This window comes from Ursus maritimus, unplaced genomic scaffold, assembly GCF_017311325.1.
Source record: "Ursus maritimus isolate PB19 unplaced genomic scaffold, ASM1731132v1 scaffold_1, whole genome shotgun sequence".
In the NCBI taxonomy this organism is placed as follows: Eukaryota; Metazoa; Chordata; class Mammalia; order Carnivora; family Ursidae; genus Ursus; species Ursus maritimus.
Genome location: NW_024423343.1, coordinates 52758768 through 52784469, shown reverse-complemented (window position 1 = coordinate 52784469; position 25702 = coordinate 52758768). Strand labels below are relative to the sequence as shown.

Sequence of the window (25702 nt, the reverse complement as noted above, 5' to 3'; positions counted from 1 at the left end):
TAAAGCCATGCTGTGCAACATGTCATGAAGATAAAGGAAACTTGTCAGCAGTGAATCGGGACCCACTAATTGTAGTCTAACCCTGACCCCATCCCTGGAAAATGAAAATATCAAACAAAAAGAGGGACACTGTAGGTGGTAAGTATAATGTATGAAATGATTTACTTGGTCATTATTGTTCTACTCACCTGTTCTTCTACAAAAGTTCTGACCATTACAGTATCTTTGGCCATTTTTTTCCTAATTAAGGCCTGTTCTTTTTCATACTCTTTTTCATAATCAGAGTATAAAAATCCAGGTGCTATTTCTCCAACTTTAGGTTCTTGCACAAATGCAGTCATTTGTGTTTGGTAAAGCATTTCTTGCTGGGACTTCATCAGTGACTCATACTCAGCTACAAGTTAAGAATATACGTTATTTTTGTAAAGTTTTTATTTAAATTCCAGTTACCTGGAATTTATTACAGCTACAGAATTAATACACAGTGTAATATCAGTTTCAAGTGTACAGGGTGATTTAACACTTGCATACATCACCCAGGGCTCATCACGAGCCCTCCTTAATCCCCATCACCTATTTCATCCATCCTCCCCCCCACCCCCCTCGTCCCCCTCCCTTCTGGTTACAGTTCATTTTCTATAATTAAGAGTCTCTGTTTTGGTTTGTCTCTTTCTCCCTCTCTTTTTTCCCCCGTTGTTTGTTTTAGAAACGTAAGTTAATTTTAATGTTCCTACGAGAAAGTATTCATGCCACTTCACTCAGGCAAGCCCTACACCAGGGAAAATTGATAACCAAAAGCTGGGTTTTCCAAATTTTACTATCGAAGTGCTCAAACTATATTAGATTGAATTCCAAAACCAAATTTTCATTAACAAGTCAAAGTAGCTGCTTCTACTGTAGAAAGAACTTTATATTAGTGGTCAGTTTTTCAGGATCTACCCTAGGGCTCTTCCTAATTTACTGTCTGGCTTTTGGCAATTCATTGATTTTCCTGGATCTTGAGTGTTTTATCTGCTAAATGAAGATAGTATCTTAACTTTCTCTAAGGAGTGTTGTGTAGACCAAACGAGACAGAACATGGGATGTCCACTGTAATGTGAAATTAAGGAAAAGTAAATGTGACCCACAGATACATTTTGTTTGGCCTGAATGCCACTCTACTTTTTGTCAAATTACTTTGAATACTGAAAAATCTTGATTTCCAGATTTTCTTTTTAAGATTTATTTATTTATTTTAAAGAGAGTGAGGGAAGGGGCGCCTGGGTGGCACAGCGGTTAAGCGTCTGCCTTAGGCTCAGGGCGTGATCCCGGCGTTCTGGGATCGAGCCCCACATCAGGCTCCTCTGCTATGAGCCTGCTTCTTCCTCTCCCACTCCCCCTGCTTGTGTTCCCTCTCTCGCTGGCTGTCTCTATCTGTGTTAAATAAATAAATAAAATCTTTAAAAAAAAAAAAAAGAGTGAGGGAAAGAGAGGGTGTGCATGCATGTGTGAGCAGGGGGAGGGGCAGAGGGAGAGGGAGAGAACCTCAAGCAGACTCCCCGTTGAACATGGACCCCGATGCGGGACTCAATCTGATGACTGAGATTGTGACTTGAGCTGAAATCAAGAGTTAGATGCTCAACCAGCTGAGCCACCCAGGCGACCCTCCAGGTTTTCTTTAAAATATCAGAAACTCTAGGAACATTGAGCCTGACATGTGTGTGCCTGGCAACAACACAGTGGAAGTCGGGAGCTACTGTCCCCTTAAGGCAGGGCATAGCCTCTCCAGTGCCACTGTCTTCATAGCACTCACTAATATTATCTGCCTGGATCTGGAAGGCAACTGGATTTGGAATCGCTGCACCTTCAAAATACGCCTAGAAATGAATGCACCAAATAGAAACTAGTGCTAGAAACTTGAAGTTTATCACCAGTATGGATTTGAGGCCTTGTGGTCTAAAACATTTCCTATATAGCTGAGGCCAAGAGAGGGTAGCCACAGAGACAGCCAGCAACAGAACTGGAATATTTTAACAGGCCTTTTGACAAACACATAGCACTGCTACTTCCCTGCATTTCCTTTCCTATCATGCACACAGAAACTACCCAGCTGCGTTTACCTTCTTCAAGCAGGGAGGCAGATGCAGAAGTCTCGCCATGCTTATTACGAATAACAATAGTGTATTCTCCAGCATCATCGGCAAAAGTCATCGAAATCACCAGTCTGCACTCCCCGGTTTGTTTGTTGTAACTCACTTTGTATCTTTATGGAAATGAACACACATAAAATTCAGTCACAAATAACCCTATGTGAAGAAACGAACCCCCATGTGGATCAGTGGTATAAAATTCAATGATCTTAAACATGTGACTAAGCTCCACGCAGAATAAAAGGTTGCTGAAAATTGAGGAAAATGCATGGACATGAGTAATGAGGGTCAAACAACTTAAAATTTTCATTTTAAATAAGGTTCATATATTCTTAGAAATAAATAGAATATAATACTACTAGAATCAACCATACAGAAAGGGCTTCAGTGTTTATGGTAGCAAACGACGAGGTCATTTAAACACTTAGGTATTTCTCTTTGTTCATTATTTTGCTCTTTGTTTCACATGAAGAGCAAATGAACAATCAAAATAAATAAGTTCCCTTAAATATTTCAATATTAAGCCTCTGGCATACTATATTTTTTCTTATTAAGATATAAGAACACTACATTTTTTGGTTTGTTGTAAATTGCAGAAAATTCAAAGCTAAATTGTACAGTCATTTACAGCAAATTTATTAGCATAGATGTTCATGTATAGCTAAGTTTCTTCTTCATTACATGAGCCTTATTCTTTTATCTTCTAGTGACTTTATTATGCATTTCTACTGAACACTGTCTTAGATGCTTTCCAGAAGAATGTGTAAAAATCCACATTTCCTCTATTTTACTAGCACTATACATGAATCAAACTAGAATACAGAAAAAATATATCTTTATCCTCTTCTGTCACATAGCTTTGTTTTTCAGTAAGACTTTGTGCAAAAGTGTAAAAATACCTCAAAATATACTCGGAAGTTTCCCTAATGGAAGAGCCCACATTGGGGAGGGTAGTGGGGCAGGCCTATTTCTCTGTAGGCTTCATCTACATATCATACAAATCATAGAGAACTCTACCAGTCAGCCATCAAAATACCTGTATCCCGTCGTAAGAGGAACACCAGATTTTTTCCAGTAGACGTGGGGCTTTGGATTGCCGCCAACCTGACATTCAAACACAATGCTCCCACCTTCCACCAGTTTCTGGACCACTGGTTTTGTAATAAAGAAAGGGGCGGCAGGTTCTCCGGGTCCTGCTTGTTCCTCTGTGATGCTAGTATCCGTCATCACCACATCTCTGGACTCTATAAAGCTGGAAAGAGAATTCCCTTCATATTAGCTTCTGCGGTTGCAATTTGCCGATACCAAAGGGATCGAAAAAAATCAAAACTGTACAAAAGCAAAAGAACGTTTTACCGTTTCTCTTCTGTGGTCAATTTCTCAGTCACGGTTGTTTCCTTTTCAAACTCTTCTGATGCTAGAAGAAGACAGAAGTTTCCATTTAAGTCAGGCATTGAGTCCATTTTGTTAGCGACCTCTGCTTAGCATGACAGTTGACCCTCTAATGGACCCCATCCCAAAGGGGCTACCGTTAGGAGGCATGCAGAAACCATGCTGTGGAAAGTGTCGGCTGAGGGCGATGGCATGTACAGAAGGCGGTGGGAGTGTGGCCACCAACCTTGCACGGCCAGATAGCAGGATGTGCTGACGGTCCCAGCCTCGTTTACGGCACTGCAGGTAAATCGCCCGCTGTCTTCCGCAAAGGCTTCACGAATCATAAGACGGGCAATTCCACTCTGGAAGGTTATCTGGAAATCAATGGAACTTTCTATTTGGTAGTCTTCCCTGTACCATGTCACTTTTGGGGAGGGGTATCCAGAGATGTGGCACTCCAACGTGACGGATTCACCTTCTATAACCGTCACATTTTTTAAGCCCTGAAGAGAGAAGAAAAAGGAAATACTGATAAGGTGTGTATAGTCATTAATCATCTCTATGAGTAATGACAAGTGCAGGGGTTTGAACTTGCACATTCTCATGGCCATAAAATGTTTTTTTTAAGTCAAGACTCTAGAAATATTAGTAAAGAGACTCCCTTGGAAATGGAATATTATATAAATAAATAAATAAATAAATAAATGTCAGGTGTTTCCACGTTCATAAGGCAGAACTGTATTAACTCCATGTAATGGGACAACTCTGTACCCTCCGTTAGTCTCACATATTTAAACCCTAACAGAACTGGAAGGCTCAGCAGCAAATGCTGCCTCTTCGACCAAGCTTTTCCTGCTATTCCCAATCAGAAGTACTCTCTCCTTCCTCTGTTGAGGTGCTTTTCACCTTCTATATGATGCTTGTCACCTTTTGTATGTATGTTTTTCTCTGATACTAAGGCAAGATGTCGAAGAGGGCTGGATTGGTCTTTAAATCTCCGTCACTCTCCCAATAAAGCCTAATACCTCAGAAACCCATTAAGTGTGTTGACTATGTGACTGACGGTTGCCACACAGAATTCCCCTTTTTCTTGCCAAATAGTGTATTGTCTTACACTTAGCATTTGTGAACTAAGGCCGTTTTGAGGAACTGATCTCTGCATATATTAAAATTGTCTGACGAGATGTGCATCAAGCTCATCACTCACCGAGACCAAGGTTGGTGGAGTAACCGGGATTTCAACAGGTGCAGGTACCCTTGCTGTTTCTGTCACCTATGAATTTTACAAAGGACGTTACAAAATGCCCATGGGATTAAGGGGCAAACTCATCAACTCCTAGCACATGCAAAATTATAAAAATTTGAGGAAAAGGGGCTCGGACCCACACCAGACTCAAAAGAATTAAGTCTGAACTTGGGAAAGGAGAGAGGCAGGATGCCTGGCTGAGGACTTCGGTGGCACAAACCGGCCGTGCGCCTGGCCCCACTGGATAGGAACGGCTCAAGAACAGCGTGCAATCCAGGGACTGACCTTGGTTTCACGCTCGTGTAGGACTTTGAAGCGTTCTTCCCGGACTGTGCCACCAGCGATGCTCACCCCTACCTCCTTCTTCACTTCAATGCCAGCCTGACTCTTGTAGGTGTCTGGCGTGTCGGCGAAGGGGAACTGGGGTGAGGGGGTGGGTTCTGCTCTCACTCTAGCCTCAGCAGGCTTCACGGTCGGTGCCTTCACCGACTTGGTGATCTTCTGAGCAGAAGACGTGGCTGACAACTCTTTCTGTAACGTGGCGATAGCGCTACCGGCTATCGATGCCTGAACGGAAATGGAGCAACACGTGTCATGGTTCAGAAGGCAAGCCACCATCAGTCATTCTGCGGGGGGCTGAGTCTGTGTTCTAGATGGTCTTTCAAGGCCCTCATTAGCACCCTTGCGATTAACAAAAAGTCGGTTAGAGATAAGCCACTTAGAAAGCTCATCGTCATTCCTGCCAGTCTGTAAAATACATTTGAAAATATCTTTCTGAAAGAGTTAAGAGCTCCTTATTTTATGCTCTTCTCATAAAGGGATGGAGGGTCTTCTAAAGCTCAGTCACGAATTTTCACTTAACCATCCTAAAAATACCACAGTGGGAAATTCAAAATCAGGAAATTATTAAAATATTTGGTAAATTCCTAAGAACTACTTTAAAACAGCATTGTAAAGTTTCGGCCTCAACTCTGGATGGAAGATGAAAATGGAGACATTCAGAAGAATATTTTGAAGGCTTTCACACTCTTTTACTTCTACCGCTGTGCATGGTTATTTGATTGCAATGGTAATTTGGGGCTATTCCCAAATATAGGTATTAAATGTACTTTACAATTCTTTGAAGGCACACAAGATTTGCATTCCCGGTCTTAGATGTGTATAAGAACAGTGACTGATACGAAGGGTTGCTATGTGCTGTTTTTATGTTTTATGGTTTTATACATACTAACTTGGCCCTGATGACAGAGCTAGACACTAATCCAAGGCTGTGTGGTCCCAACCCAACTACCACACACACTACCTCTCTGCATCTGGTTACACTGAGTATCTGAACGTGTGATTTTTCAGTGTCTGACTTTATTATTGATATACATTCACAACCTGAAGTGTCTCACAGCATAAGGAAAACTAAACTGCACGATATGCCATCTTTTTACAAAATGAGAGACAGAGAGACCCCTGTACGGATTTGTGTCTTCTCTGAGGTGTACGGTAACCCCTCTGCTGCTCAACGCTTAGCCTGCTGGACACATTTTGGAAGCCGGGTTTCAGGGGCTTTGGAGTCTACCATGAACGTAAACAGACATCACCAGAGAGAGGCCCACACTCCCTAAAGACCCTGTGTACGTCACGCATTAGGTCCTTCTATCCTTCGAGCCAGACGTTTCTTTGTCATGCTCTTGAACTTCTTACCTCATATCCATGTTCTGTCTTAGGGACAGAAATTTTTGAAACAGTAAAGTGAGGGCTTGCTGTGCGGGGGCGTTTATCCACATGGACTAATCTTTCAGTTGTAAGATCTGTAGTTTTCTTGATCTGCAATGAAATGAGACTCAGTGAGGCCACGGTTCACCAGATGACCACAGCGGTTAAGCGCGCTCTCCCGTGGATAGGGTGACGATCCAGCGGGTACACACCCACCTGTGATGAAATGTGCATTCCCATTTGATCAGTAGTTGTGATATGAGTCTCAGAAGGAGCCTGGATCACCCTAGGCTTGACTGCTTTAGGGACAATGTGGGGTTCCGAGGCTGGACGCTGGGGCTGCTCAGCTACCTTTGCGGCGGAAATGTGCTCCTTATAGCCATACTCCATAGTGGTCTGCTGCGCATAGGATTCTTCAAGATGCCTCGGCTCCCTGGGCTCTCTGATGCGGGCCTGGTCTACTGCAGCAACGACTGTCGCTACAGCTTCCGCCTTTTTCCCAACGTCCACCTGGAGACAAGGTTTCCAGAATTAATACACAGTAACATCAAATTCAAGCCGGGACAGCTTCTCCAAGGACAGTCACTGAGAACAGACAAATGCCTAAAGGTGTGGTAGGTGAATGGCACCCGGGTCATATGGCTCTGTTAATGTCTCCAGGAATGTGGCATTTAGGAAATTAATATTTCATTGATTATTATAATGTAATGGATAGCTAGTTAGATACACTCTATATATACCTGCTTAATTAGACCAGACATTAAATCACACAAGCACACCACATGGGACAACACAGTACATATATAAAATAGGAAGGAGATTTCAAGTTTTCCTAGGATTCTGTCAGAGGCAGTTAATTAGCACTCGGGAAATCAGAACTCTGGGGCTGCTTATCTTCATTAATTATTTTTATTATCCTGTCAATCATTTAGTCTAGTATTGCTGCAATGACAGCAATGATGAAAAAAATTCTCTAAAAACCCTCCTGGACCCATCCAGAAAAATCAGCTGCTACAGAGTTGTACAGTTGCATGCAAATCTGAGATAATGTGAAAGCTCATGAAACAACACTGAGCATATTAATTTTCTTATGATTCCCTAGGGATAAGAATTTTTAATCTATTAGAAAATATCTTTCTTAAAAAACACGAACGAAGAGGTTCTGATTAAAATGAAACTGTTAATCATATTTGAATTCAAGAGAACAACCTTTCGCAGTGAAGTTCAATTTACTTTCGTTACTACTGGAAGGTAACGCAAGAAAAAACCACAAATGTTTTCTCATTTCCATGAATCTGATTAACATAAATGAAAACACAGTCTGCAAAGGTGCTTCTCTTTTAAAGAAGGCAAAATAGCTGATGTGCCTTACAAATTACGAGTCTATGCAAAACTTGGAAATAGCATATCCTAAAAATCACATCACCGTGTCCGTCAGTGCTCTTTAAAAGTAATGCTGGAATGTTTTATTAATGTCCGGTTTTCTTTTCTGCTGCTGTGAATGGAATCTAGATCACATCTGAAATGTCTTTCAAGGAGGCTACCTATAAATCTGTTAAAATTGTTCTTGGAATCATTTAAGATATAAATGAGGTTTTTTTTCTGAGATGAAATTGGGCCTTTAGTGATCATGGACTTCATTCAGTGCTTCTTTCCAGTAAGCCACAAACAATCTAATCTTCCTTGAAGGATTGCAATGCCGATTTCACTTTACCACTGCATCCCAGGAGAAACTATAAAATATACATGAGGCTTAGGTGAGTTGAGTTTGCTCATGTTTTTTCTTAAAACATATAGGCCATTAGTTTATTTGAATTTTCTTAAAACATATAGGCCATTAGTTTATTTGAATTTTACAGATATTTTAAAATGTTATCTCTCTTTGACAGATAACACAAATATATATATTTAACATATATTGTATATATTTAACGTAGACCAAAGATTCAAATGAGATATGATGTAAATGCAATCATTCTACAAGCAAAGTAATATGTATTAAGTATAGATACGGTTTTAATATATATGTAAAGGCTGATATACCATTCTCTCTCTCTACATATATTTAAAAAATATATAAATATGTAGTGTGTATGTGTGTGTGTGTGTATACTTAACATATATTACTTTGCTTATAGAGTGATTACACTACATTATATCTTATTTGAATCTTTCAACCAGCCTATGAGGTAATCAGGTTGAGTTTTAGTTTTATTTATTTTAACAAGAAAACTGAGGCTCAAAGAAATTATTTGCCAACTGAAATGTACATATATACAAATCTTTTTCTTCATTTAAAACTTAGGCAAAAAAAAAATTATGGGCAGGATATTTCAAATTGGAGAAATATCTATGTATTTTTCCCTGAGTTATTACATATCAAGTTCATAGACATATGCTGTCTGGCGGACCATAGTGGACTTGCACCTCTCATGGTTTTGGAACCTAAATCAACAGGAAGAAGAACTGGAGAAGGTGACCCCAATTCAGACTAGTTAAATGCTGAGAATTAGGAGATGCAAAGAAAAGTGTTATTTAATCTGGCTTTTTGCAACGAGAAACGCTAACTGTTGCATGGGAGGAGCTGGACGGGGTCTAATCGTCTCTTACACTGGGTGACCACTTTAGCAATTACGTGGAACACTAGAGCACAACGACTCAGGATGAAGAGTTATGGGTGTGATGATGAAATGGGATGAGGCAGTGCTTTTCACCTCCACAGCCTCAGTTCTCATCTCTTCACGGAAAAGATGGATCTGTTCTTGCTTAACAGCAAATCCTTCTCTAGTCCTTGGCAGTGTGGCTGGTCCAGATTTTGCAGTGGTAACTACTACTCTGGGTACAGATATTTTCTCAGCTTCCATTCTTAGCTAATTGTTAACAACAAAAATGAGACAGTCAAATTGATGTGATCCAGAACAAACAACACCACTTTAAATATAAGCACTGATGAAGTATGTTACATATTGGCATTTCTGTCACCAGTGATATTTCTGAAAGGCTGATGTGCCATTCAATAGCAGACTTGGGTAGAGGTTTAGAAAGTTGGTCTTAAATCATGCTTTAGGGAAAATAACCCAAAGATGTAGAGAGAGAAAACAACACTGAGAGAAATACAGACAGGGCTCAGCCGTGACACTAAAGAAATTTAGTTGCTAATTTCCAATATATTGACAGTAAGGAATAAAAGTAGGTAAATAGCTTATTTGGGGTAAATGACAGAGTCACAGTAAGTTGGTTAATTCGTGGAGATTTCATAACTACAAATAGATGCTACAAATCCACTTTTTCATGGCTTGTGTGTATTTTGGTTGGGGGATTCCTTCCTAGATTTTAATACTGCGTCTTGTTCAGCTCTAGCAGGAGTTAGTATGGCAGGCACTGTAACGGTCTCATCTGGTATTTACAGAAAAACAAAAGATAAACGTTCACTTGAAAAAATTTATGGATAATTTCCTGAAGTGAGTCCATACTTTACAATGTAAGATACTGATTTATGACCCCTCAAAACATACATCTTCACGACAGTAGGATTCATCATTTACTTCTACTTTTTTCTTTAATGTGCGTGGAGTATCTTAAAATCAGCCTGCATGCAATTTCGTTCATCAACTTTCAGAGAACTTGTAGATGTTAATAAAAAACAGAAAATAATAGTGAAGAGATCAGTGGGGAAAGGCATATGTAGTAATATTAACAATTTGTTTTTTTTAGTTTCCAATCCTTTAATCATCTAAAAAATAAATTAGGTTAATAGTGTCTCATACATAAGAAAGTCTGAGATTGGGATTAATGTATTATCAAAGAGGGGACCGCACCCGTGGAATAACGAGCATCACCTTTCCGTGAGTGACTTGGATTTGTTCTTGTCTAGTAGCCATTCCTTCTCTAGTTCTCAGTATTGTTTCTTGTTCTTGGGCTACTTGGGCAGTAGCAACTGCTATTGTAGACAAGGCAGTTTTCTCAGCTTCCTTTCTCATCTGATTGTTACAGCAAAATCAAAGTTGAAATTGCACAGGGCTTTAGACACACAGGGTATGACCCTTCCCCCCTCCTAGTGGGGCTGCAGGACGGAGTTATTCAGGGTTAACTACACAAAAGGAGTTACTTGACAATGTTTACATATACTGACTGGGCATCACAAAACTTAGAAATGTTAAAAAAAAAAAAAAGTTCTCCAGATGATTCCATATATTGCTTTTAAAAAATCAGACTAAAAATGCTCATCTTCATGCAAAGAACAATGGTGGGATAAAATGAAAAACACGTGCTACAGATGGATGAAAATCAAATGTGCAGATAAAATTAATGGTAAGCAGTCACACATTCACCATTTTGCTTTTAGTCTGGGATTCAAAGAGGAAAATACAGACTCATAATTCATAGCACATCATAGTTAATGGTTTACTAGACATTAGTTTAAAGATGAACTTTTCCCATCTCAAATATGTGTATTCACCTTTTCCTGAGTTATTTGAACTTGTTCTCTTTTGGTAGTGATGCCTTCTCTAGTTCTTGATACTAAATCTTGTTCTTTGACTTTGGGTGTGGCAACTATGACTTTAGGTACCACTGTTTTCCTAGTTTCTTTCGTTATCTGGTCATATGATAAAAAGAAAGGTGAGAAAATGGTCATTAAATTTCATACAGCCTCTAATAAAAGAAACTTAATTCAACACTGAGAAAGGAAGCAAATTTCTTGCTGTTCACGGACACTGTAATCACCCTTAAACATATCGTAAGAGCTGCTGTACTAGTTCATTGCTAACGGTATCAAAATTAGTGCAGTCTAAAAGAAAAAAAATGTGATCAGCAATAAGAGAATAAAGGATGCATTTCTCTTTCTCACATTCTTCTTATTGTAATCCATGGGAAATTCCAATACAACCATAATCAACACATACTTTTGCATTTTATCAATTGACTTGAAAACTGGAAGATATTAAAGTGAATTATAGTATCATGTTAGTACCAATCCAAACAAAGTTTGAAAGTTAGGAATGAAAAGTGGCGGTGAAAGCTGGAGAGGTGGCAAAGGGTTCGTGAGAGGTTCTGAGGGAGGTTTCTATCCGAGTTATAAAGAGAGGAGGTGAAGAAGTGATGAGAAAGACCCATGATGAACGTGTAGGCAGCTTGCAAATGACATGAAGAGTGAATTGCACACCAGCAGGAAGTCATCACCTTTTCCTGAGTTATGTGCATTTGATCATGGTGTGTGGCAATTTCTTCTTGAGCTCCCAGGATTGTTTCTAGCTTTGTGGTCTCTGCGGTGGCAGCTACCACCATGGACGCAGCAGCTGTCATAGCTGTCTGTCTTATCTGATTTTCAGAGTAAAATAAAGGTTTGAGATTCAAAAGAAATGGCAAGATACCCTTGCAACATTCAGAAGAATACAAAATGTTTAGTGGTAAGAGAGGAAGCATCACATCTCCATTTTAAGGGCCAACACTTAACATTTAAGACACAGACTTTTGTTTTCCTGCCCACCTGCTCCTTTGCAAATTGTCCTAGAAATGGAAAAGGTCTCATCTTTGAGACTGTTGACATGTGAGGACCCAGTGAGCGGCCACTGGTGAATGGCTAGAAAACTACAGTCAGGCTGAACTTGCCAGTAACTAGAATTGCAATAGCAACAGGGATCTCTATACCCTTGATCATGCCAAGTAGAGTACGTGGGCATTCAAAGTCTCTCCCTCACTCTAAGGACAGGCAAATTCATTCAATAGCCTGTGGCCAGCCTTCAAAAAGCATAGTGTTCTCAGCTAGACCTTTTTAAAAAATAGCTCTGGGATCAGCAAAGAACAGGAGATCAAGAAAGGTGAGTGCAGGCACCCTCCTGAACAGGAAAGAGTTAAAAATAAATGCTTCTTTCCTGACACCTTAAGGCTTGATGTCACACAGGGAAGAGCAGTGGATTTTGGTAGCAGTGAGGTTGTTCGCACCTGACTACAGAACAAAAGCAGCAAACATTCTAGGCCCCTGTTTTTCAGTCAGGAATTAGGGCATTTTCTTGAAGAAGGACCGGTGCTCCCTGATGTCCAGCATTTCCTCACTTTCCCTTGATACTCACTCCGAGGGTTCATGGCTGGTAGGTGTGTGTGTGCACACGTGTCAAACTGTACTGGGGGTAACTTAATTGGAGTGATAGCTGTCTTCCATTTAAATACGCTCTAGAAATGTCAAAGATGTGCTCCCAAACTGTTCTCATAGACAATCTACCCAAAACTGATCAACTGAACGAAAAATTGTGCAAAGGAAACAGAATATGCATCATGAGTTTCAGAAAAACAACAACACAGAAACAACGAAAAGAAAATAGATACAAAAGACTCCTCCATTTAGAGGTTTTGGTAATACGGTACACGCAGCTGGCTAGAATGTGTCATGTGTCCACGAACTACAATATATTTACAAAATCAGACTTACTGTTTCTTGAGTTACTTGTTTTTGTTCTTGTTTTGTAGTAATTTGTCCAGTAACTCTAGTTTCTTGCTCTTTGGCTTTAGTTGCAGAAATTATTACTTTTGGTACAAATGCTTTTTCAGTTTCTTTTCTTATCTGAAATCAAAATAAAAACAAACTCTTATTGTCTCCTGATCTCTAATAGAAGTGACATACTGTTTATTAAATATAACAAAGTAAGAATTTGAAGAAAGAAGTAAAATCCTCTTTTTCTGGAGATATCACTAAATACATCATCTCATTTCCCTTCATAGGACCATGCTTGTTCTCTGCCTAAACCATAATTTATGCTGCTCAGGGAAAAAAAGTTGGATTCAATACCATTTAATTGAATTGGACAATTGCCATCTTCTTTGAAAAGACTTCCAATTTTCATAAACGGATAGATGGGCAATACCATTCTATGCCACTTCTGTCATCTAAAAGCAATCTTAAAGAACTGGATGTTAGAATAGAAGGCCTTAGAAGTAATTTGTCTGACCCTTTAGATTTATATATGAGAAATCAAGTATGGGCAATTTACAATCTACATTTATAGGATATTTTTGCTTTGGAAATTTTCCTAATTATGATGGCTTAGAATAACCAGACTTACTTTTCTAAAATTGAGACATTATGGGGAGAAAAGTTTTGTACACATCCCAGCCAAAAACTTCCCAAATCCTTAAGCTTCTGAAGGAGGCTGTTTGGATCTGGCTGCCTAAGGTGTGTGGAGGGGAGAGTGGGGTGTAGTTTTCCCCATTTGCCTCTTTCCTCTTTGCCACTCTGACACCATCCCTGACATTCCGGATCTCAGGGTTTAAAAAGACTTGAAAGTTCATCTTCTCCAACCACTCAGCTGATAACTGGCTCCACTGGCCAAAAGCCTGACCAATTGGCCTTAATCGAATTTGTCCCTGAATGCCTCCAATCATGACTGTCCTTTGCACTTTTTTTTGGTCATTGGACCTACAAAACCCGTGATGTCCATTCCACTTCAAATCCATATTCTGAGGTTCTCCTAAGGGCTCAGAAAGCAGTTGGTGGGCTATTTTTCAAAGCAATGTGTGCTCGGTGTCCTTCTCTGTTCCTACCTCCACATCTACTCTTCCTGGTTCGACCTCACTCACAGGCACATGTTTAATTCGTGCGCCTCTAGGACAACAGAGATGAAACCCCTTGTTTGCGTTCAAAGAAGTCCCTTTTGTCTACACAAGCAAAGCATCCGGGGACTCTAAGGGACCTTGGTATCTGGTGCCCAGGAATACGCAGATACAAGGGGACTTTATTAGTGTGATAACAACTGTGTTGCCCAAGAAACAAAACCCTTCGAGGTAAACATTATTATGTGTGCTGACACAGGGAACATCAACAACAATTTCACATCAAAACCCATTTTATTCACCTGTTCATGAGTTACGTGCACCTGCTCTTGTTTTGTTGTAATTACTTCTCTGGTTCTTGATTTTAATTCTTGTTCTTTATCGGCGGCCACTACTGCCTTAGTTACAGCCGTCTTCTTCTCTGCCTCTTTTTTAATCTGAATTTCAGAGGGGAAAAGAAGGAAATAGTTTCATGCACCTTATATTAATGTTCCAATAATAAATCAGGATACAGACAGAAATGTCACACAAGAGAGGATAAGGAGGAAAGCTGGAGTAATTTTAAATTGTAAAAGAAATCTATTCAAATACGAGGTGGGAAATCACCCAGGATTTATAACACTTTTCAGCCATGAATCCAGTGTCACATTTGTTTTGAGGAAAGTAAAAGCAAAGGTCTTCTGGGGAAGCTTGGAGAAAGGTAATGTCTGCCCTGCAATAATGGTTCTCCCCCACCCCCGCCCCCCCCCCCAAGCTCTTGGAGCAGCTGAGCTCTGGACTGACTGATCTGGAACCACAGCAATGAATGCACACACACTCCTCCTGTTCAGCTGGCTTTCCTGGCCACCCTTTGCCCATCTCGACCCAGGGCCATGTTGATACTCAAATTCCTTCTCTGACCTCCTATACCAACTTTCTGATAGTTTACTCTTGTCTGTCTACCCGCCTGACACGGACCAGGAACTTTAGGCACTTATATCTTGAACACCCTTGGACTCTCAGGCCATCTTTGGCTCGGAGAGCCCTAGACATCTGGGCCGCACTGAGCTCCATGCTTGGAGCACCGGTTTGCCAGGGGATCGCTGCTTGCCCAGCTCGCTGCAGCCGGCCGCGGGCCTACCTGTTCTTGAGCAGGTTGGACGTGCATGGCAGTCGTGGTTGTCCTCTGAGCAGTCTGCTCTACAGCGCTGATGACTGGTTCTCTCACTCTGGCCATATCAACAGCAGCAACGACAGTCGCAACAGCTGCACTTTTGTCAGTTTCTTGTCTCACCTGGATTGGAAATGGCCGAGTCCATTTTTAAGATGACATGCTCAGCAGAAGATACAAAAGTGCAAGGGAAATGAGCTGCCCCGAGTAAAACATTATATGGGATAAGCGTGTGTCGTTGCCAAGAGAGAGGGGGCATGTATCGTTAAAACCTGGATTTTCTGAAAACCTCACAGAATAGAACCTTTATCCCAATTAAAAATGATTTTCCAAAGCATGAGCCAAATCTGACCTTCCGTTTCTGTTAATGTTCGTATGTTCATATGCATGTCCCCTCTAAGCCACACAGACGGAGTTTCATGGCAGGGTTCTGGTTGGAGACACCAACCTGGCCGTGAAAGGAAGACAACGGCAGCAGGACGGCCCGGGCTTACCTCTGCAGCGCCAGCAGCCACGGCCCCCGCCGCGAAGGCAGCGCTGGCCGACACGCTGGCGGCAGCGCCCGCTCCTCCGCTGACGGTCACTTGCTCCTGGATCCCGTATCTCCCTTCCCATCTCTCCTCGGTCCTGATCTGGGTGGCGCTCGTCACCGTGGTTTCTCTCATCTCAGCCTCAGAGGAGGCCACGTAGCCCTCCTGCTTCCAAGGGGGAGGCACTTCGGGGCCTGGGGCCATGCCGGGTGTCTGGGTCTTCCGGGCGAGTAGCGGAGACTTAACGGATCTGATGGGGGACGTGGAGATCCTTCCCGCTGGAGACACGGATCTGAAAACCAGACGGCAGAGGTCAGGAATGGCAAGACGCACAACTCCTTTCCTGGTCATTGGATTTGAATAATGGAAGGAAAATCTGGACGTGCTTAAGGCAGAGTTTCAAAATGTGTGCCCCAATAACCTCTTTGAAAGCAAATAATGTACTTGACTGAAAGTCACTTGTTTTGTATCTTGGTAAACCTTAGTTTTACCTGCTGTAACTCCGTAAGAGAATCAGACGGGATTCTAAGCTAATGAATGTTGTCCCTTGCCCCACCTCCTCACCATTTAAAAAAGTCAAGACAGCAGAAGGTCTTCAAATGCAGCCAAAGAAAGGACATGGCCAATAGGGTAATCAGAACTATATATCTCTGTTCTTCCAATGGGGGAGGGTATGTCAGACAGGTGTGGAACAAAGAAAGGTTTCTGTAATCAAATTGCTTGTGCAATTCTGGGCTAAAGAAGTCTCGCCTCTTTCTTTCCCTGTAGACCTCTCGCAGCTTTCACCATGCCTGTGCGCCTTGCGAACCTCCAGGCTAGGAGAAAGCTTTCTTGGGACACTTCTTGCAGAGCGTTTTTGGGTATGGGCTCTGCAATGGTCAAAGTGTCGTGAACTGCTCTTTTCAATTTTCTCTGTGTTTACCCTCACTCTCATTGTGTTGTACTCTGGACTCCTTTTAATATCCATATGGTTACTATGGTAACTGGCTATTTTAAAATCCAAGGACTCCACAGTTTTTCTATTAAATTGATAAAGTGCTTCTTCTAAAATAGTTTTCATTGCTTTTCCTGTATATCCCAAGTGCAACAGCATCATTCGAAGAATCTAGGTGCTAACTCCTGACATTTATGGCCAAAAAAGACAGTCCCTGATCTACACCAATAATTCTAGGGGTTGGCCAACTATTTTAAGATAACAATTTTCATAGTTTAATTTTTGAGCAGTTCTTAATCAACTTCTCCCTCTAGATGGCAGTATTGCCTCATCATTAACTATAACTACAATTTATAGGAAAATATTTATAACTATACTCTGGCATTAACTTACACTGATCATAAATGAAACGACTGTTCTAATTAAGGTTCGAGGCACCGTTGATATGTGCTCTAAATGACAGAGTAACTTAATAGTACACTACAATATTAACCAGCTTCACGAAGAACTGTTTAGTCCTTTTCTTAAAGAAGGGTTTTTCGGTGAAAAATCCATTGACATTTTATACATGAAGTTGTAATCAAGTAAAGGAAAATCTAGGGGAACATGTCTCTATTTTAAAAGTGACTGCCTTAGAAATATAACAAAGACATCTAACACTACTCTAAATGCAGGGTCTACACCTCTTGAAGAAAAGCAAAGGGACGTGTACTTCCAAGTTTCAGCTTGTGCCTCACTGTTGCTGTTCATCAGAAAGTGGGTTTATTTCAGAAAGTTAAAGACATGATTAGCATGGCACGAGTGATTAGCAGCAGGCTGCAGGTAAGCCCATAGCTGTGAAAAATCAATGTAATTTGAGTCATTATAGGAAAGTGCTTATTTTTGCTCTTACAATAAAACATAATCACCTGGTCACAGCTAGATACGTGTACCTTATTCAACAAAATACATTTGCCTTACTCTACGACAAAAATCAAGATTAAACCATTAGACATTTTAGGAAGTAGTCTATCTTAGATAGCCATTATTTTCTCAACAAATTGCTATTTTTATTTCTGATTTTAAAGCAAATTTCAGGGACTAAGTAATGGGGAGTGTTATTAATGAACTGCCAGAGCTGCTAAGACAGTCAAAGCGCTCCATGGAATCAGCGAAGCTCGGTAATTTTGAATGACCCTTAGGCTTGGATTAAAAGCACAATGAGGCTGTTATCTCCCCCAGAAATCAAATTTGGCCTGTCTTGTGATTTCATGGTGTGCAAACTTGGAGCTCGCCTGGGACAGAACACTCTATTTATTTGATAGCTAGACATGTTTTTAAAACTGAGCTTTTGCTTCAAGTCTTCTTTCATATTAGTGTTTGCCAGTACCTTTAATTTTCAGAGTGGCCAACATTATAAAAATTGGAAAATATCTAGCATTTTTCATATATCGGTCAGACATTTACATTGCCTCTTGGGTGAAATGCTTGTCTTCTGTTCATTTTTTTCCATTTGTGTTGCTTATTTTTCTTTTAAAAATTAATTTGTAGAAGATTTTTAATACACTTGCTACTCCGTTCTTTGTCACGAGTGTTTGCAAACATTTCCCCCCTAGATCTGCTGTTTGCATTTCGCTTCTTTGGGGTCTTACTGAGCAACAATGTAAACAGTCGTGTACGTTATGCAAGGTTTTGGGGCTTCTGCCATCCAATTGTACCCACTGTATATTTAATATAATACCTTCAAGGCAGAAACAATGACATATCTTGAAGAAGAGACACTTCTAAAATATTTTCACAAATGCACTGTTTGATTTGGCAATGACCTTATTTTTGCCATACACACACTTTTATTTTAATGTAATTGAAACTCCAAATCGATTTTTAAAAGCTCTCCTTCACAAAAGTTTTCCCAAATGTTCTCTTTTTTTTGTGTGTTTATTTTTTAATTTAGCTTTTTTTAGTCAGGCTGAGATTTAGTTTGTAAACGGTGTGGGGTAGAGGTTCATATTTGTTTTCTCCCTAAAGGACAGCTGACCAGGCCAGCACTCTCTATTGAGTAAGATACCCCTTCGCCCACTGAACTGAAAGTCACTTTGATCAAAAATGGAATCTACCGGACACTTGAATTTGTTTCTGGATGCTCTGTTCTGCTTTTCTAATGTATTTTCTATTCATTTACCAGTACTACAGTGTTTTGATTTTAGTAACTAGTAAATTTGAATATTTTTTAGGTCAACTATCTGCTTATTATTCTCATTTCAAAATTTTTCTTGGCAGAGGAACTCTCTCTACGCTAAAAACAATCGTATAAATTGATCAAGAAACACTTTTCTTGTTTTCTCCAAAATCTGGACATGTTTTCAGTTCATCATATTAAAAACCTCAGCAGGTTAAGCCAAGTTCCAAGTTTAAATTTGCCATGGATAATTCACACTTGATTATAGAATAATTTCTGAGCCTTGATGATACATGCTCACTTTCTAAAATACCTCCATATTAACTAAGCATAGAAACCCATCTTATTTCCTATGGAAAATGACGTAAGCATATGCAAAATATTTAAAAGGTTTTTCTTATCAGAAAATAATTATACAAATGTTCCTATGCTCCATATACAAAGTCCCTTCAACTAATTAGCTCACTGAATCCTCACAACACACCGTGAGATCATTCTTATCGTGACTTTCTCTAGTGTACAAATGGTATGACTAAGGCCCGAAGCAAATTCTTTGACCTCTTTAGCTCCACTCACCTATCAGTAAAATTAGTAATAATTCCTAGAAGTTGCTGTGAATATTTAAGGAGATAATATACATAGAATGCCAATCAAATGTCTGATATGGACCAAGTGGCCAATATAGAGTAGCGACTATTTTATTGTTACAATTATCTCCCTAAGTCACACTGTTACCAAATGATCCTGTGTTCAACAGGGCTTTCAACCCTAAATTCTGTGTTCTTTTCATTTCACTGCTTCCTCTTGGCTCCTAAAGCAGATATTTGTTAAATGGAATACAAATAGGAATTCAGACGTAGAGTTAATAAAGTCCTCCAACCTACCTGTGGCCAGTGAGGATTTGTGAAAATCCTATTCAGGACCTTCCGGCTTACCTCCTTTATCACATGCTACATTTTTTTATCGCTTCCTTCTATTTCTCATCTCACTGGATGAAACCTAATTCAAAAATGCACAATGACTTGCTCTCCTTTAAAAGGCTTTACCTGACAGGAGATGGGGTTGGCGCCCGCACATGTCTGACCGGGGAAGGGGAGTGTCTTATCGGCGACGGGGACTGCTGGCGAGCCAACTGTGCTTTGGCAGCAATGGACGGTGGCGTGGGAGACCTTGACTTTGGCTTAGGAGGTATCCTGGGAGGTGTTTTATGTGGCAGCTGTTGCCCAGCGGCACCATCTATGACCATCTCAACTGTTGCAATTGATCTGGCATCAAAGTGGGCTTCAATCTTCTGTAAAAGATGAAAACAAAGCCCACGTTGAGGGGGAAAAGTTGACAAAGCAACAATCTAAAAGGTTTGAAGACCAACAGTGCAGAAACATACCTTTTCAATTCGGGTTTCTCTTGTTTCTGAAATCTGAGCAGTCGAAACAATTGTCTTTGTCTTTTTAGCGGGTACTACTTCTTCGCCTGTGGGCAGGGGAAGACACTTAGGAAGAGGCACGGTGACCCATTTTAAAGAGATGATGTTAATTCTGACTGCAAAGTCAGTAACATTTTCTACTCGTCTCAATGGAGGAAAATGCAGAAAGTTTTTGATTTTGTATTAATATAAATTAGATTTTAAAATAAAATATATTCATTATTAGATAAGAATTTACTTAGAACCATTAAAAAAAATCCATTATTGGTCAATAATTTGAAAACTTAGATGACCTAATTGAAATACTTTTCAGTTTCTGACGGGCTTATAAGCACAGAGTCCTTCAATGATTCTGAGCTCCTGCATGGAATCTCAGAGGCTTTTCCTGGGTGTTGAAAAGCCAGCTTTGGTTTCAGCTCGCAGCATCCCCGAGGCCTCTGTGGGGAGGTGGCAGGACCTCTGGCCCCATTCGTCCTCCATCAGCAAGTACGCTCCCCTCTCCCAGTTTCTCCGCCTGCAGCACGTACCTTGAACCAGCAATTCGGCAGTCGAAGTAGCTCTTCCAACACTATTGGTGGCATTTACTGAATAGGTCCCGGAGTCTTCGGGGTATGCTTCCGCAATCAGTAAGCTGTAGAGGTCGCCTTCTTGTGAAATTTGAAAATCAAGGGAGCTCTGGATTTCCGCTCCATCCCGATAGAACTTCACCACAGGTGTAGGGATTCCGGTCACTCTCACTTGGAGTCGTACTTGGCTTCCTTGTCTCACAGTCATGCTTTGCAGTCGTTGAACAAAGTTGGGTGGCGCTGTCTCTGCTGCAAGGGGAAGCAAGGAAAATCAGGACCGTCAGCCAGGGTGCTCCCGACAGGTTATTTTTAAACAATCACAGCTGTTTTCAAAACGAGGTGATGACTCCCTGAACCAAACACCCTTGACTGTCCTTGAGCCCAGTTCCTGCAGAGGAAAGCAAGAAAGGAGCCAGAAGATGGCAGAAGGTAATCCTGCCACCATATTTTATTTTATTTTATTTGCTTTGTTTAGCAGCTATAAGCCACCACTTTTTTTTTTTTGTAAGAAAAAGCCTTGATATTGTTATAACGTTTTAAGAGAATCTCTTAACCTGTTAAAGTAATTTCGCACATTTCAGTAAATTGCATTAAAATAAATTCTGATGGTTTGATAAGTGTACGTGTGACTTACAGAATCACTATTAATTTAATGTTAAAAACCCTAAATTGTCTCTAAATTGATCAATATTCAAAAAACCCAAATATTTACTTGCATTTAAATGTTAATCCAAATAGTGACATGATTTAATGTTAGTTATGCTACAAAAGGGGAATTTTTTTGATCCATTATGTTGAAAGAAATTTTTTAGAAATGTGAAGAGAGAATGGGATCAATTTTGACATGTTTTTGAGAAATAAACAACCTGTCACGCCTGTGCATTTTCCATTTCTGAATTTTCTGGATGTATGTTAAAGTTCACACATGATGTTCCCTGATGCATTGATAACAGCCTTACACCTGAACAGCGCTGCTGGTATAGTGCATTGGCTAACCACATATAACATTAGGTAGCTCATCGTACAGATGCGGGTTGTCACGTGTAAAGTAATGCAATATTCTGTGGATTAACGTCTTACCAGGAAGGGAAGGATGGAGGGAAATGACAGAGGCCATGAAGACAATAACTCCTCTGAGGAAACTGTGTCACGTATCTGCCTTTTTCTGTGTATGTCCACAGTGTAATAGTTTTAGATATGGAAAGTAAGTAAGGAATTACTGAACTTTATAGATAAGAGCAGTGTTTCTTTCTTTTTTTTTTTTTTTAAAGATTTTATTTATTTATTTGACAGAGAGACAGCCAGCGAGAGAGGGAACACAGCAGCGGAGTGGGAGAGGAAGAAGCAGGCTCCCAGCAGAGGAGCCCGATGTGGGGCTCGATCCCGCAACTCCGGGATCACGCCCTGAGCCGAAGGCAGACGCTTAACGACTGCGCCACCCAGGCGCCCCAAGAGCAGTGTTTCTTAAATGGGCGGTCTGTGGGGGCACTTGTATCAGAATCATCTAGAAGCTTGTTAACATGTAAACTCTTGGTGACGCACCTGTTTCCTTAGGCTTATAAACAAGCCTCCAAGCCTTTCTACTTGCTCAGAAACACGGTTTGTTAATATTCCCTTACTATACTTTTGAGTGTTTAATGTGTGTATAGAGGAAACTTTCTCAGCCACTTTTGTGCTGTATTTTGAGAGAATTAAATTTTACACAGCAAACAACTCTTCTATCAATTCAGCCCCCAGGAGGCCCCTCTCTAGATTTTAGCTTCATCTACTTGTTCCTCAGGAGCTCCTCCTGGACCTCCTTCCCCATGGGTTGGAGAGGCACTGGGGGTGGGGCAGAGGACAGGAAGCACCCCCCCCCCCGGCCTACCTGTCACGAGAAGCTCAGCAGTACTAGTCGCTTGTCCAGATCCATTGGTGGCTCTCAGGGAGTATCGTCCACTGTTGGCTTTAGTCACGGCGGGGATCGTCAGTCTAGCGCGGCCATCGCTAAAGGAGATCTGCACGCCGGGTAGAGTGGAAGTGGAAATTGCCTGGCCATCCCTAAACCAGCTCACCTCAGGAACTGGGAAACCTGGAACACAAACACAATTCGTCTTTATGTTGGAATGGGGCACTGCAACGTCCTCCACTCTGTCCCACTATGTTCCCTGCCTCGTCCTCACTGGTGCAAGCTCTCCACAGTGGAAGGCCATCTAATGATAAGGAAAACCTGACAGCCACAGGACCAAAGGGTCCACTTACAAACAATTAGGGAGGTCTGTGGGTTCATGTAGAGGTCAATACCTTCATTTAATAGGAAAGGAAAGAAGCCAAAAGAGGCTCAATGATTTTTCCAAGGTCCCTCAGCTGGCCGGGCACACAGAAGCCTAGAATTTCTACCTCCTGCCTTCCTGTCCCAGGTTCTCCCTGATACCATTTAATAGACATCATTAAAATCATGAAAGGGGTTTATAAAAGCGTAGAGCCAAGGAAACTTTGAAATAAAAAGTGACTGTTGTCCTCTTTAAAAACAAGTAAAGAGCAAGAACAGCAAAGGATCTAAGGGGGCTGCCTAGCAAACAGAGGAGGACAAACCCATCTGTGTCCCTCCTCTATGGTTGCAGGGACACTGTCTTCTTGAACTCTCCTGCCTTTCAAATGTGTAATCTGTACAACCGCCAAAGCTCAGGGAGAGAAGTGGGTTCTCGTAGAAGAGACAAAGCCAAAGCTAGTCTTACAGAACAACATGGATTCCTGGAGTTGCAAGTAGAAAAGCCGAATTCTCTTCAATCACTGTAAATTGTGGAGCTAAGAACTACATGTACGTGGTTTGAGAAGTTTATTTAAATTCTGTACATTCAGAAGGCATGAAGCAAATTCAGAGCAGGGTTTATTTTATGTTAAAATGGAGGAAGTGAAGAGAACCAAGAGAACATTTATTTTCTTGTCCCTACATTAACAAATCTCCCACCACGGCCAAGTGAATCATTTATTTGACTAATTCATGAATGTCAAACATTTTCAGTGGTGTTTTCTTAATAATTTATTAGCACATAGTGTGAAGGAACAAGAAGCTACGAAGAAGCAAGATTGCACTACTCCGCAAACAGGCAAAATTCCCACTGAAGCCAATTGTGTTCTGCACAGTTCAAAAGTTACGGAGTGTTACAAGATACATAAGCATATTATTAGAAAGTCAGAGCCTATCATGTGTGAGAAGAATAGAATTGGTCTCTATATGCATATACAATAGACAATGAAGAATGATTATATGATATTTGTGTAAAGGTCTTATCCAGTTAGGAATAAGATTGGCACATAAAGAGAAAACGAAAGGAGAAAGGAAGAGGAAATCTTATTTTATATCTTTATTAGAAGCCAAAAAAAAGGGGGGGGGTTGGGATAGTGCACCATGGAGGTGCAAACTTGATTTTCAATTAATCCGTGCCATTTTATATGACCAGCTATGATACTACAGAGACAATCCTGATTAAATAATTTCAAGATTATTTACAATATAGTTTGTAGACTACCCCCATTTGTTCCAGAAGATAGTTAAGTCCTTGAAATCATGCATTTTCTGGAACTACCTCTAAACTGAGTTATGAAGAAGAAAAAGAAGGGAATTAGAACTTTCTTTTAAATAAAATTCTAAGGTCAATGTTTGTTTCTCTTTAATATATAGACCAGGGTGTCATATATTATTTTTTGTTGTCATCTCCAAACATTGTAAAATCTTAATTCACTAGACTCACTTAAAGATTGAAAATACAAGAATAGGATCATTAGAAGTTAGCTCAACACTGAAAGTTTTCTGCTTCTTAAAACAGTCCACGGTATTGTTATTTCCCACTCTCAGGCACCCGGAGAGGGCCCCAGCCTCCTTGCCCAGCAGCTCCACAGTCGGCCCCTGCTGGGCTTCGGTTCCTGGCTTCCAGTCTGGCTCTGCAGCTGAACCCAAATATAGAATGTCCAAATTTGGTCGTACTTGGCTGCTGGATTCTGACAGCAATTTTAATCTAATGCTAATTATTTTGCTTCGTGGAATTACAAATATGAATAAAACATTTCCAAGCCATTATATTGTCAGATTTTGTCAGTACTCTGTGAACGGTATACCCTTATGATGGCCCTTCCAACCAGCTGGACCAATTTTACAAAGTGAAAGCACGACTTAAACTTGGCGTCAAGTCCTACGGCTAAGTTCACATACGGGGGAGGAGGCTAGGCGCAGGCAAGTGCGCACGCGTGAGCTTACCACTAATGTGAGCCTCAAAGGTTGCGGTACTACCCTCCAGTACCACAACACTTTGTAACGGCTGCTGAAACGTCGGTGCTTGAGTTGTCATCTTTTCAGGCACTCTGAAACGGAAGAGGAAAGGAGTTAGAAGGTCCCAGCTGAGGGCCACCCTGGAGCTACTCTGGAGATGGTGAAGACACACATTTTCCAAACAGATTTCTCCTGAGATCATCTGTGGGCCCTAGAGGGATGGGTCTTCCTTCTCTTTCGTGGTTTCAATCTGAACACGGAACTCTGAATTGATTTGGACCCAGCAGAGTAGGAAGTCTAAAGACAAATGGAAGGGGGGAAAAATTAGGAAAGCAGAGCAAGGAATGCCCTCTAGTGGTCGAAGGGGGAAATTCTGTTTTACCAAGGATGGGACACTTAAGGGAGAGGCGGAAAGCTGGAATAGTGGGAAGGGAGAAGAACAATAAAAGATGTGTGGAAAGAATGGAATGAATCTGTGCATCCGTCCAATGGTGAAGAGATAATTATTTTTAAAAATTTCCTTCCTCTTAATATTTTTCACTCAATCTGTATTTTTAAAGTTGGCATAGATTCAGGTCTTACTAGTATTACTTCAAGTAATCCAGGTGGTTACTTAAAATAGTCACCCAAACTAAAAATCTGAACTTTGCAATTTCTTCCCTTGCTTGGAAAGTTCTGGCAAGTCTTACTG

The 25702-nt window shown here is 40.8% G+C and overlaps 1 protein-coding gene across 5 annotated transcripts in view; it reads right to left on the bottom strand.

The window, feature by feature from the left end:
* Positions 1-25090, bottom strand: part of TTN (titin) — a 266895-nt gene extending 241805 nt beyond the window's left edge. For 3 of the 5 annotated variants that reach the window (XM_040643369.1, XM_040643361.1, XM_040643375.1), the window contains exons 1-20: positions 25000-25090; positions 22630-22833; positions 20724-21011; positions 20158-20243; positions 19820-20064; positions 15646-15973; positions 15122-15274; positions 14304-14438; positions 12884-13015; positions 10916-11053; positions 10296-10436; positions 6673-6966; positions 6445-6567; positions 5035-5316; positions 4711-4776; positions 3748-4006; positions 3486-3546; positions 3166-3381; positions 2100-2242; positions 189-394 (exon numbers count right to left, since the gene is read on the bottom strand). In XM_040643369.1, the coding sequence (XP_040499303.1) occupies positions 189-394; positions 2100-2242; positions 3166-3381; positions 3486-3546; positions 3748-4006; positions 4711-4776; positions 5035-5316; positions 6445-6567; positions 6673-6966; positions 10296-10436; positions 10916-11053; positions 12884-13015; positions 14304-14438; positions 15122-15274; positions 15646-15973; positions 19820-20064; positions 20158-20243; positions 20724-21011; positions 22630-22833; positions 25000-25090 (3591 nt within the window). Of the gene's footprint in view, positions 1-188; positions 395-2099; positions 2243-3165; positions 3382-3485; positions 3547-3747; positions 4007-4710; positions 4777-5034; positions 5317-6444; positions 6568-6672; positions 6967-10295; positions 10437-10915; positions 11054-11637; positions 11776-12883; positions 13016-14303; positions 14439-15121; positions 15275-15645; positions 15974-19819; positions 20065-20157; positions 20244-20723; positions 21012-22629; positions 22834-24999 lie in introns of all 5 variants that reach the window. The other 2 variants (XM_040643349.1, XM_040643355.1) reach the window with 1 other exon arrangement.
* Positions 25091-25702: the final 612 nt, after the last annotated feature.